The sequence below is a fragment of the Varroa destructor genome, unplaced genomic scaffold (assembly GCF_002443255.2).
Source record: "Varroa destructor unplaced genomic scaffold, Vdes_3.0 BEIS01000002.1, whole genome shotgun sequence".
Lineage (NCBI taxonomy): Eukaryota > Metazoa > Arthropoda > Arachnida > Mesostigmata > Varroidae > Varroa > Varroa destructor.
The window spans coordinates 21323027-21335886 of record NW_019211455.1 but is presented as its reverse complement, the minus strand read 5'-3'; the positions used below and the strand labels follow the sequence as shown (position 1 = coordinate 21335886).

Below are 12860 nucleotides of genomic sequence, written 5' to 3'. Positions count from 1 at the left end.
GTTTTTGTCTTTTGTCACCCCTTCACACACTGCCCCTACCACAACAAAGATGTCTATTTGTGATTCGAGATTGGGTGCGGTGAGAACGCGGTACCTGGTGACGGAAACGTAAGAACTAAACGATGTTCGTCGTCGTTGGGTTGAAAATAAAAATCGCGTAACAGCAGCTCCATATACTCAACAACGGAGTATGAACTATGCTGTCTCAAAGGCTGCGCTGTAGGCGTGTAAAAAATGTAAACGAACTAAAATCGAATACATGGGCAGAACATGGAAAAAAACTTGGAGGCTTCGCCATGGAACGACTGATATGGTAAATTAAGCTAGACATCAGTTTCATTTGAGGGCGTGCCTGCTCAAAAGCTGCTATTCTTTGCTGTTTCTTGCTTCAATCAGACTTAACAACAATAGCAGCAAAAGACCGTATAGCTAAATCGATTTGGTTTAGTAATACTTTCCGTTGTCGTCTGTTCTTCCTTCAGAAACTTTGGGTCGAAGATTAAATGTTGTCTTTCGCGTTGTACTAGTAGTAGCAAACGCTTGTTTTATATTGCCTGTCTTCGGCCCACTTTCTCGGTCACAAACCTTATACTATCTAATCTTTCATACAACTAAACGATCCACGTTAGCCAACTGGCTTACAATGTCGTTGGATATATATGACGTCCTGACGTAGAGGTATCTGCGCGTTGGGTCGTTCGTGAATGTTTTACAACGAATGGTAGATAGCTCGCTGTTGATAAATGCTAAGCGAAGCCTGTTTAACCTATTCTATTTTGGTTCAAGCAACCCTACTTTGATTCCAGCACAGCTGCTTTCGGTCTCCAGATATTTAACCCTACCGACCTAAAGCGGCTTTGGGTGTACTTGAATACCGTAACCTGTGTTGGTATCCAATTATCTATACCGGTTAGGGCCCTAAAATATGAAGGATGCTCGCATGATTAGAAAATCTATGAATATGTTACGGGAATCGACAATCTGAACGAACAATGCTGAGTAACCTTCAGTCGACGCAATTTGAATTTGCCGAGAGCATTTGCAAACCAAACAGAACGAAATATCGCGCTGTAAATTGATAGAATGTTTCACTGAATGTTTAGATACGATTTGGAAAACTGAAGGAGCCTTTGGTGTTTAAAAGCTTTAGTACTTTGATCTTCTGGAAATATCTCCACCACAAAGGTACACTGAAATGAGAGTTTGGGCCTCTACTTGTATGTTACCTTGATTTAACACTTGAGCAATGACCAGCGAACGTTTGTTCGTCACGTTTCCCAAGGGTTAATTTCTTCTTTAATAAATTCGTAACGAAAACCTATGCGAATACTTATATTTCTCAAGATTGCTAAAGAAAATCGTCGCGTTTCTATCGATTTACGCCTGCTACTTTAAATCTGCGCGAAAGCATAAACCTTTTTATCCCACATATTAGGTATCATTAAAGTATACGGCTCGTTTCGTGCGCGAACTTCGCCGATTATTATTAGCAGCCCACTCCTCTGAACAAATAGCAGCATCCGTTGTGGCCAAGGCCGCCATTCATCCTTATAAAAGTGCTTGCGGAACGAAAGCCACTAAGCAAACGATTAAGAGGGGGCGACACCCGTTAAATTGTATATAGTGTGGTACAGAGGCATCAAAAAGGAAGGTACCAGCGGCTTTTCACAGAGCAATGGCCATTGTACTGGACCGCTGCTCATTCCTGTGTGACTAAGACTGCGTAGAAGCTTGTGTGTAGGGGTGCAAGCTATCACCGCCATCTTCGTGATGCCGTCGCATATTTGCGCCTGTTGGGCCTTTGCCCGTGAGGAGCAAAAAAAAAACAACTCCACCAGGAAAGAGAAAAAGAGCATAGGCGACACTAAGAAAACGTTCGCCTGTGGCAAAGCGGTAAGTCTTCGCTTTCGATTTTGAGGATGTGTCTGACTGGTCGTATCGTAGCTTTGACGCTGGGCTCTGTGGGACCTTCGGATCTCAGGCAGGTGCTCGCCTGAGTCGACCTGTAGTCACTGAATCTGAATATTGCCTTTTTTTCGCCATCTCTTATCGTAGCTACGCCGTCGACACTATGGCGGCTGTTACCCGCTCTCGTCTTGGTACGGGATCGCGCCGTCACTTTTGCACATGTTCATATTAGTCTTTGGCAAATCAGCCTGCTACTTGCTGATTCGGCCGCTCCCGTGGGTTCGCTTTAGAGGATAACCTAAGCCATCTTTCCCCTGGTTTTGGCCGGCCATGCGCTCCTTTCACCGTTGCAATTGGTCGGTCACGGGTAACGCGGCCATTAATATGCCCTCCACGCTGCAACTCCTTCTGCGGCTGAGGGCCGGTCTCTTGCCTTCTGCTGCCTCGTTCTCGACCTTCTTGGTGCAGGAAAAGTAGGAAGGGTGCACCTCAAGGACAAAGAAAAAGACCTTAAGGCAGGTGGAAGAGCTGTCTAGTTGGTTCCCTTTTGGGCAGCTAGGTTCAAACTTTGAAGACGACTGGCGTTCGTCAGGAATTGGTGTGCCGATTTGTTGCCGGTCAATGCAGAAATCGGCTAAAGGGGGAAAAATACAGTTCGCTTTACGATTTCGCCTTGCGGGGCGACACGGCAGGAAAAGCTTGAACCTGCGGCTTCCGTGTCCGGCTTTCTTAGTGAAACTGGGTGACAAATACACACGCTAGATTTGATATGAAAAACCACCAACAGAAAAACCTATTTAGGAACTATCAGAAAAAAGCTATTAAATCAGGATCGTGTTAGCAATGGTTCGTTTGTGAACGTCTCTCTGTCGATGCTTCAAGTTTAACGCTAAACGTCGTCATCTTTGTCAACAAGGCATGTCAGCCAACGTTGTAACCAGATGTCTCTACTGGGCTCGCTGAAGGTTCATGCTTCATGTCTGTATAGATTATGCTGCAACTGCTAAAACGTTAGGTGCGGCTTCCCAGTTTTAGTGTACCTACTGGAAACCAAGTGCGAAATACAACAAACTGCTCGTTGACGTAATCAGAAAAAAGCAAACGTCTATTTACTAGTAGTAGAGATTTATAGTAGTTTCAGTGGCGAGTATCAAGCAAGATGACATGACTATTTCATTTTGGCGACAACAGAAGCGAACGTCTTGATAAAGGACCCGCGCAGAGGTTCAACTGACTGATCTTAGCTGTTACATGACATGGCTGTTTTAGAAATATTTGTGAACTGTTGTCTACCTTGCGCGTCTCCTTCCGTTTGCTGCCGGTTCTGTGCTTCAGTATCTGTCGATAGTGTGTGCATGACAACTACGCCACCAGAAGTTTCTGTCAGACCACATCTTTGCTTTTGCTGGATATCATAAGAACATTATTTTTCTATGTCCCTTTCTTCTCGTACCCCTCTGCAAATGCCCACCCCCTCAATCCGTTCTGTCGTCTCGCCTACAATACTCGCTACTATTTATTAAAATTCTATTGTTGAACTAATAAATAGGTTTGTGTGAGTTTAACGAATAAAAATATGCAATACTATTTAACAAATAGCACATTGCAGTGCCTAAGGGCTGCCTATGTCTCGGCATTTAGTGATTATATCAAGCCTTTCCTCTCAATCTTACGTCGGTCCAGATGAACCAAATATGTAGTGACGCCCAAAGCATAAATTATTTGATACTTATAGGCAAGACCAGATAAAGTCAATTTTTAACAATTTCTCTCTCGATATTTCCACTAATGGGTTTAACTAGTAATGGGATTTAAGGAGTACTTTCACATCAGCAGAAGAAGAAGCATAGTGCTGTAGCACTATACGTTACCGTTCACCATTGAAAACCCGTACTAACTGATACAGCAGAAAGCTTGAAAATCTAGTGACTAGAAAATATGCCATGGATAATAAAAAAAAGTGTGCCTAAAAAGGTAATGCCCTTTTGATGCTTTCTGACAACTGTTGCTATTCCGGGTTATTTATAAGTTACTAATGTTGATCGTATTTTGTTAAAACTTTCTATAAGAAAGGTTTCGAAAGTGTAAAATATCACTCTACCACTTCATTGACAGGTTGGCTTTAGGAATTTTCACGGAGATACACCATTCTGCTTCTATCGATGTATATTTGTCAGTCAGTTAAGCATGGGGTAAGAGGAGATATAGCCGTTATATGACCGTTAATGTGGTTTTTAAGCGTTCAAATTACGAACTCTGCGGATGCTGCCGGCCCATGAACGAAATAGCGATGTTGGCAGCGGGTGCACACGGCCAATAGGTTAGGTTGGATAGCTTCGAGAATGAGATACAGAGCATCCTGATGGTAGTGGGTTTAACTGTTTGCAGTCCTATTAGTTTAATTAGTCTCGCGTTTGCTTTATTCGTTCGGGCTACTAGCACTGCTTGCATTGCTTCTACCATAAACTAGATAAACTGTCCTGCCCTGAGCATTTGCTGGGGGCCTCTTCTCTTGTTGTTGTTGTTTTCGTTTCTTACCCCGTAGAATGTTAGTCGCACGAGCCATCAGCAGACGAATGTCTGTCGCCTGCTAGCCACGCCACCAGCTAATGACACAACCATTGTTTATGCTGCTCGAGCGGCCATTCCATTATAGCAACTAGTTGTGTCGTAGTTGAGTGCTGTGAAATGCTAGTGGCGTATGGCTGTGCGCATGGGTGCGTGGTAGTATTCCCTTTATGCACGCCGTTCCCTTCTAACTGCTGAGTAGTGCCTTCTACCTCGACCTTTCCTTTAACTGTTCAGACACTGCCAGCAGAGCAGCCACACTGGGTCATGAAAGTTTTGCACAGCAAGAACGAGCGCCAAAAGTTCTTCCTTAACGCTCGCACTCATTCATGGATGTAGTGACAAATCGCGAAGGCGTTAAATGTCGGGAATCGCGTGGGGGGAGGGGCTGTAATAGTGGCACCAGCTAGTAGAAGCTAACGGCATTTAAGTGCTGTGTGGTGTCACAGCAATTTTACATCTGTAACGTGGATTGCTTAAAACTCAGCATGAATATGGAGCACAGACAAACGGTATTGCAGGGAGTCAAGCAGAAAATTATTACGGAATTCCGGCAAACGGTCACAGGGCAGTTGCGTGCCCAGTTAATAGTAGAAGTAACTGAGACAACGGCGGAAAGGAAACCAGGATTCAAGGCAGTACATAAAAGTCCTGCTAAGAAATAGAAAATTCAAGGGTTTTTCGCCTGAACAAAGCTAGTACCAGCCCTAGGAATGGTGAAGCCGCTAAAGCCGTTGACAGTATTTCAGGCGGCGCACCGAGCGACTCGAAGGGGGCAGCGTGTAATACGGACAAGGGAAATGGAAAGAAAAAGAAGTCAGAGTTACTTCCTGTTTTTTTCGATCCCTACACAATTTTCATGTATGCGCTGGTCTTCTATTGTCATTTTTTCTTCCGCTCTTGTGCAACAGAGAGAAGGAATTACCTTTAGGGAGACGATTTGGCGTTCTTTTCTTCTGCGTCGTCATCACCATTGTCGCAGCAACAGCAGCCGCCATTGCCCTTGCCTACTTTGCCTTTCCGTTAGTTTGTCGGTGCCTGCTGCAGTTTACGGCGGTGGTGATATCCTCGTGTTGCGTTGCTCTGTTGTCCGGCCCGCCGTTGGTAAGGGCAGAGGCTGCGGCCGACATCTCGTCGGTGTCTCCGGACCCTTCTGTATGTAGCTGCTGATGGCCGTCTTCTGCTGATGGTTGTGGCTCAACCGATGCAGAAGAGGCATAGGTTGCCACTCTAGCACGCGAATGGAACGCACAGTGTGCCGCCTGCTGCCCCCGCTGTCGTCGTTTGCGTATTCCATTGGTTCTGCTGCTATCACCGATTTTCTCATCGCCGACGCGTCCCTTAGCCATTAGAGCCAAGAGACTAATTAACGCGTGTGACTGAGTAAGACTCGTTGCCAGAGAACGCGTGGGCTAGCTAAAACGGAATCAGCAGCACAGTGTAGCCAATGATGCGGGTATTGGATGTGTGACTACGGTGTGATACCGTTGGTGTAAGCAGCGTAGTAGAACCATCGGTGACGGTCCCTCAACAGCAAGCCAGCCTACCCTATCCGACCCAATAGACGTCGGGACACGTTTACTACCAGATGGCAAGTCGCCGGCGACTGGAAAGCAGAGACGCTGGTGGGTGGACGTGGTAAAAAAAGAGAACAAGGGAAACGGTACCGAAGGGCAAAAAAGAGGCATGGGTTAAGGAGAACTAAAGGATCCAGGCTGGTTGCAGCCGGCGGTACGAATGGACTACTGACATTCAGACACGGCCTTCAGTGGGGATAAGGGGCCGTCTCACAGGAGTGTCAAAGATAAAGATACTCGTGGCTGGATAACGACAACGCGTTCATACGTCGGTTGTCAGCAAGGCATGAGTTCTAGGCTTCGCTGGAGGAACAGGATAATCTCTTTGGACTGGATCTACTCAAAATAGCTAGGTGCGCAAAAGTTGGCGGAAGCCTGTTGATACGGCAGATATCTAATGGAACCGCTAAGATGTGGATCATACGAAGTGGAAGCGATACTGGAAGCTTCATTTATGGCGGTAATTCTAGGCCCCGATAAAAACTAGAATTTTCTAGCCTTTCATTTTTTTATCATTTTATTACCTCCTTATTAAACTATTTATAATATTTGTAGGTACACAACTACAAAGTATGGTAGGCTTCTTCAGCTTTCACCTTGTGTTCATGTCATCTTCACATTCTAACTATTCTATCATATGACTGTTATATTCTCATTTCATTCGCTACTACATCAATTGCTGTTCGTTGTATGGCTGTATTGCTTTGTTGTCGTAGCTATCACAATTTATTTCAGTTGTTAGAAATTGACTACGACTAACTCGTATCTTTTTTTTTGTACTGAATTACTTGTTTATTATTTATCTGAGCAGATACGCCGCAAATTTACGTATTCCCAAAGGATCAGACGGTGATCAGCAATAAAGTAGCATCATTCGTCTGTATGGCAGATGGTCGACCAGCGCCACATATCGAATGGCGCAAAGGCGGTCGCCGAGTGTCTACGACCCGCTTTTCGATTCAGAACATTCCTGGTGGATCAGTACTTCGCATCGATCCCGTTCGTGTCGCAAAGGACAATGCGTCGTACGAATGCTTAGCTGAAAACGGTGTCGGCGAGCCGGTTCGAGCCTCATTCACCCTCTACGTACTGGAAGAGGACAACGTACCGCGTGGTTTTCCTTCATTCAGCCTGCTGCCAAACATGCAGGGTATTGAGAGGAATCGTAGTGCGATTTTGCCATGCCGCGCTGAAGGCGATCCCGAACCGACGATCTCGTGGCTTCATAACGACGTCCCTGTTGATTTGAATAATCCGCGGTATCAACTCATCAACGGCGGATCTCTACAGATTTCCAATGCCCAGGAGGAGGACCAAGGTAACTATGAGTGCGTGGCCGAAAATGGTGTCGGTACTCAGGTCTCGCCTATGGCAACTCTTTACGTCAAGCTTCGTCGGGTGCCGCCATATTTCTCAATTCCACCCGAGGCACGCTACGAAGTGTCACCTGGGGGTTCGCTAAACATCTCGTGTACGGCCGTGGGTTCACCGATGCCCTACGTGAAGTTTCGTTACACAGACGGTGACGACCTACCACCGCCTGCCGGTAAACAGCAATACCCCGAAGGAAGGAACAACCTCACGTTAGAGAATATTCGTGAGTCGGTCAACTATACATGTGTCGCTCAATCGAAACTAGGCACAGCTGAGCATCATCTGGCAATCGTTGTGCAAGCGTTACCGAAACCCCCTTCGTCTGTGTCATTCTCCGAGGTGACCACTACTTCAGTGCGGCTCGCATGGAGCTACGACGCTGGAGCGGAGAACATCCGCTACTACGTCGTGCAGTACAAGCCACGCGGGGCGAATTCAGCCTTCTCCGAGATCTCGGGCGTAACCGGCAGTAACATCTATGTTCGCGACCTGGCGCCGTACACGGAGTACGAATTTTACGTGATCGCCATGAACGACCTGGGTCGTGGTTCACCCTCTGATCCTGTAATTGTCACCACCGGTGAAGCGGGTATGTAGTCAATAAACAACTTCATAACAAAATCGAGAAAAAAAAAAGGCAAATTGGTGTCCTACAGTTGACACGTCCTATAGACACGAAGAAATTTGTACGACGCACTCTATATCTATCTTAAGGGCGGCATGGTTAGTAATTATGCGTACATTTGCAAGATAATAGTATAATGAAGCTGTACAACTCTGATAATGAAAAGAAATCAACATCGAAGCAAACGATCCCAGTGATGTAAAAGGCTTTACTGTAACATGGATGCATTCATAACACGGAGTATTACATTGTATCACGTTCGTGTTGCGTAAAATGTACGACAGCAGTGACGCTACCTACCAGGACTCCACGAATGCACTCACGTTTTATCATAGCATTCTATTTTACTACATGTAGTTAAACAGAAAATATTTTTTTCTCTTTCTTGAACATTATAAATTTGCGTAACTGTGGAACTTTGTGGCGATTTACGATTACTACTTCAAGTTCCACAGTTACGCAAAGCATACATATTCATCTGAAATACGTTTGTGACACACATTGTGACACACAAAAAATGTGACACACATTTTTTTTATATAAAGCTTATTATACAAGTGCACGCTACAATATATACGGTACATGGCGGCTGGCTAATGAAGATCAGACATTCAGCCATAGGGCTCTTTGTCTTTCTCCATTGCCATACATGACCCGGATGTTTGGAAAACATTATTAACATTAATTCGAATGCTTCATCCTAGGGTAGCACGAAACAGCAGTCTAGTATCTCGGTGTGATGGGCCGCGGTTCGATTGCAACATGTGCGATAGTTGTACAATGCTAGTAGTAGCATTAGTAATAAGCAGTATCAGTCTTAGTAGCAGTAGGGCAATGCTCTCTCCCCTAACGAATTGACGTCTTATACCCTTTCTGTCCCTTCCCACTCCCACGTCCTTTTCCGTTTCTCTGCGGTAGTTTTTTTGCAATTGGTTCTGTAAATGTTTTTTGAGGACGCAGATAGAAGCGATGGCTTTCCTCACCTTCTACCTTAAGCTCGGCATGTACCTTGATTAAAAAGCACTGATAGAAGTTTACGAAAAAGTAAGTTTGTGCAACTGTACAGGACTACAGATGATCATATGAGACAGGGGTAATTTTGTTTTTCTGAGTTATTTAATTCAGCGTTCGCTCGATGGTAAGTGATTGTTTTCGATTGGGCTCCTAATGAAAATACGGCCCGCGTATATATACGTACGTAGATAACAGGTTTCTCTGCAAACGGATAGTGGCGAGGGTCACGTATCTATACAACGAATACTTAGCTGTTGCTTTTGTTGTTGTTGTTTTCGTGTGCACGAGTCTGTGTAAGTAGAATCGATGAATGTTGGCTAATAGTACCGCGCTGTCGAGTCGCTTAAGAACCAGTTGTTTTATTTCCATGTCTTGTCAGACAGAAGGGGAAAAAAGCGTGGGGCGCAGCTTCTTTACGCTACACGCTTTGTTGCCTCCTGTCGAGTTTAGGCGGACCACAGTACAGAGCCCTACGTTACTGCTACGCAAAACTGCTGCTTCACTTTGTCCGGCCCGAACTCTCTACCAGAGAAGGCCAGAGATCGATGATCATTTATAGTTTTCAAGCGCGTCCAAGCAGGCCAGCCGTACAATTGCATTAGCTGTTCCTTTGTTAACGTGCTTTCCCGCGCTAATTCCCGAACGCATGTAAATAAAGTGAGGTTATACCGTAACCTAGCTGGTCTGCAGTGCCTATGCGAATCAGAAAGACTCAGACTGAATCATTTTTAGGTACTTATAGATTGGAAACAAGCACTGAATTTCATAGAATCGATCCAAAATAGCCATGTTAGAATATAGGAATAAAGTACGGGACTAACAAAGTAGTTTACGAGTATTCTTGAAACAACAGTTGGTTAGACCCACAGATAAGACAAAAAACTGAGTAGGAAATTGTAGGCCTGGAAACGGTTTCGTTAGCAAATCTAGAACTGGGAAACGTCGCGCCATTTCCTTCGAAACTGCCTATCTCCTTTGCATTTTGCATACGCAGAAAATGTTCAAAGTAAGTTCTGTTTGGTCTTAGCGTAGGAACTACATTAATGACACATATATAAACGCACGAAAGCTGCCCACTGACGTCGGACTTACAGGACCACAAAACACTAAGAACCATGTTGTAAATGGCTCATAGATAGATAGATAGATAGATAGGCCGCATGTGTAGACAAAGGAATTAATTAGATACAACAGACGATACATAGATGAAGTGTAAAATTTCTGGTAATTCCATGCGTACCTTTCACATTTATCACCAGTTATACTTATATAGCTATTTGCATAGCTAATGCTGCGTGTTATGTACGTATTCCTTATAACTGTATACCTGTATTTACCCTTCATTTGCGAACCGTTTGATTGTCTACCCTCCACTAGTGGACATGCGTCGTCAAGTCAGTAAGTGAAAAACACAACTAGAATCGTGTAGTATAGATAATTACTTAATAATAACTCTACCATACCACACATATATTGTATTATATGCCGCATTTCTACCCATATATCAGATGGCAGCCAGCCATGCGCAGCAATTCGATATTGCTAAGGGGATTCACACAATTCATTAAGTGCAGACAATTGATGATAACTACGCAAGGACAATAACGACGATGTACCGATCGTTATTATGACCAACGTTGTCGTCTTTTGTCTCGTGATGATCTTCTCGGGTTCGCCTGCTCTACTTACTAAGGACCTGCTTTGTAAAAGAGCTAGTGAAAGGAATCACCCGGTACCGACGCCGCCGACGTAGAACTCTGCAGACCGTGTTGTCGAGAGCTAAGGACGTAGAGCTAAGAAGGCAGCCGTTGAAAGAACACGAGCAGCCAGACCGACAAACGAGTAGTGAAGCTAACTGCTATGTGTTGTCTTCCACTGATCAGCAGCAACTGGTTAAGTCCCTACAGATGAAGAGGAATACGTCTTGACTGGCTTCAGTCCGAACCGCTATGGCTGCTGTCGCGAACAGTGCCTCCTGGAGTAGTACCTATGCCGCCGATGCCAATGGTATGGAAATGAGGTGGGGAGCTCTTTTTCCTTTTCCACAGGCAAAGAAGGAAGGCCCAGTGATAAATCAAAGAGGGGTGAGACCATCCGACGAGAATTTGTCGACAGGCACACAAGGAGCTCTAGCGTGGCCCAGCTCTCATTCGTCTGGACGGGGATACAAAATGGTGGTGCTCGGGGGTGATGTGAACACCAATATAGTATGTGAGAAACCCCGCTACCAATAGTAGGATGCAGCGAAACGGTCTAATGACTTACGAGGTGTTTGTGGGCGGAGGTCGGTAAGGGAAATGGGATGAAGGTCTGATGGGAATACATTTTGTTTGAGGCGTGGCGCCACTTGGGACCAGCACGAATGAGGAACCATTGTTTGAGTTCGAAAAGCAGGAGAAGGAACAGGTTCAATAGGTCCATTGCAGGGTGGTCGGAGTGGCCATGCTACGGCTGGACTCCGACCATCCTTAATTACCCCGCTGTCCGAATAGATGTACGCCGAAACGCAGAACGAGCGGCGAATTGTGCTGCAAGCGAAATGGGTAGGCGTTTAAGTATTGTTAAAATTTGGATGAAACTGGATGGGTGAGATGAAAAGAGGGGGTCAGCGAGAGATATCTTACGTGAACTAATCATGGTGACTGTATTAGTATTAAAATAGGTTAAAGGGATGGAACGGCCCGACGCCGACATGCTTGGAAAAGGACCGTTTCGATGTTTGAGTTGAAGGTGGCAATGTACAGTGGTGTAATGGTGGTCTGGCGGATCAATTACGAAGAAAGAAAGAGAGATGGTGACCGCTCAGAAGGCTGCCAGTACTGCAATGGTGGATGGTGGACAAGGAATCCTGAATCTCCTTTGCCACCACTCCGTTGAATTTGAATGTTTCTACTGACGGTAGCGCGTGCAGCTTACCCACAGTCCACAATTCGCTCGTTACCCTTTTCAGAAATATGAATAACTGCTGCGAGGCTGGAAGTTAGAAGGCCATTCTAACCATGCTAGTGGGACTGGCTTCCAGCTCCACTGGATAAACTCAAACGAGTGGAGGTTACCTTGAGACGGGAAGTCATTAAGGCATTTTATCTATTGGGAATTAAGGTAAATGCTCATAGACGCGGCGAGCTGAGCGTCCACGTTATAGGGAATGACGCAGGCATTTTAGGGGTCATTTAGGGGCATGACGATAGAATAGCTTGATGCTTCACCGGACTAACGAGCAGAAGCTCATCCGGGAGTAATTTACTTGAGCGAAACTATCGGACGTCAGACCGCTGACTCAAATATGGAATACGACTACTATATCGAGTAGCCGAATGAACGAGTGCGGTTCGAACGCGTTTCCAATGTTATGCAAGCCTACGAAATGAGCGGGCAAAAGTGCAGTGGCCAATGTTTGGCCAGTACTTAGCCATGCGTATATATAGATATCACAGTCTGTAATAGAAGCTTCCTTTTATTTCATTATTATGATTGCAGAGCCTGGAAGTGCACCGAGGAACGTCCTCGCGAGACCTCTGAGCTCCAGCACTGTAGTGGTGCAGTGGGACCCGCCCAAGGAGCCCAATGGCCAAGTGATGGGCTACAAAATCTTATATACGAAGAACCCCACGTTACCGGAAACGGCATGGCACGAGTATCAGGTTGATTCGAGCCGACTTACGACGTTGTCGAATCTCACCCCACTTGCGACATACACAATAACGGTAAGCGCAGAATTAACGAAGGCAGCTTAATTTTTGTCATGAACCGATATGCCGCCGTGTTTGTCCTATTGCAGGGCACCGTACAAT

At 45.4% G+C, this 12860-nt stretch overlaps 1 protein-coding gene across 12 annotated transcripts in view; it reads left to right on the top strand.

Annotated features, from left to right (window-relative positions):
* The window catches only part of Lar (tyrosine-protein phosphatase Lar), a 165782-nt gene that overhangs the window by 135060 nt on the left and 17862 nt on the right, over positions 1 to 12860 (top strand). For 10 of the 12 annotated variants that reach the window (XM_022789698.2, XM_022789699.2, XM_022789693.2 and 7 more), the window contains 3 exons: positions 6865 to 8016; positions 10444 to 10464; positions 12547 to 12773. In XM_022789698.2, the coding sequence (XP_022645433.1) occupies positions 6865 to 8016; positions 10444 to 10464; positions 12547 to 12773 (1400 nt within the window). The remainder of the gene's footprint in view (positions 1 to 6864; positions 8017 to 10443; positions 10465 to 12546; positions 12774 to 12860) is intronic. The other 2 variants (XM_022789700.2, XM_022789696.2) reach the window with 1 other exon arrangement.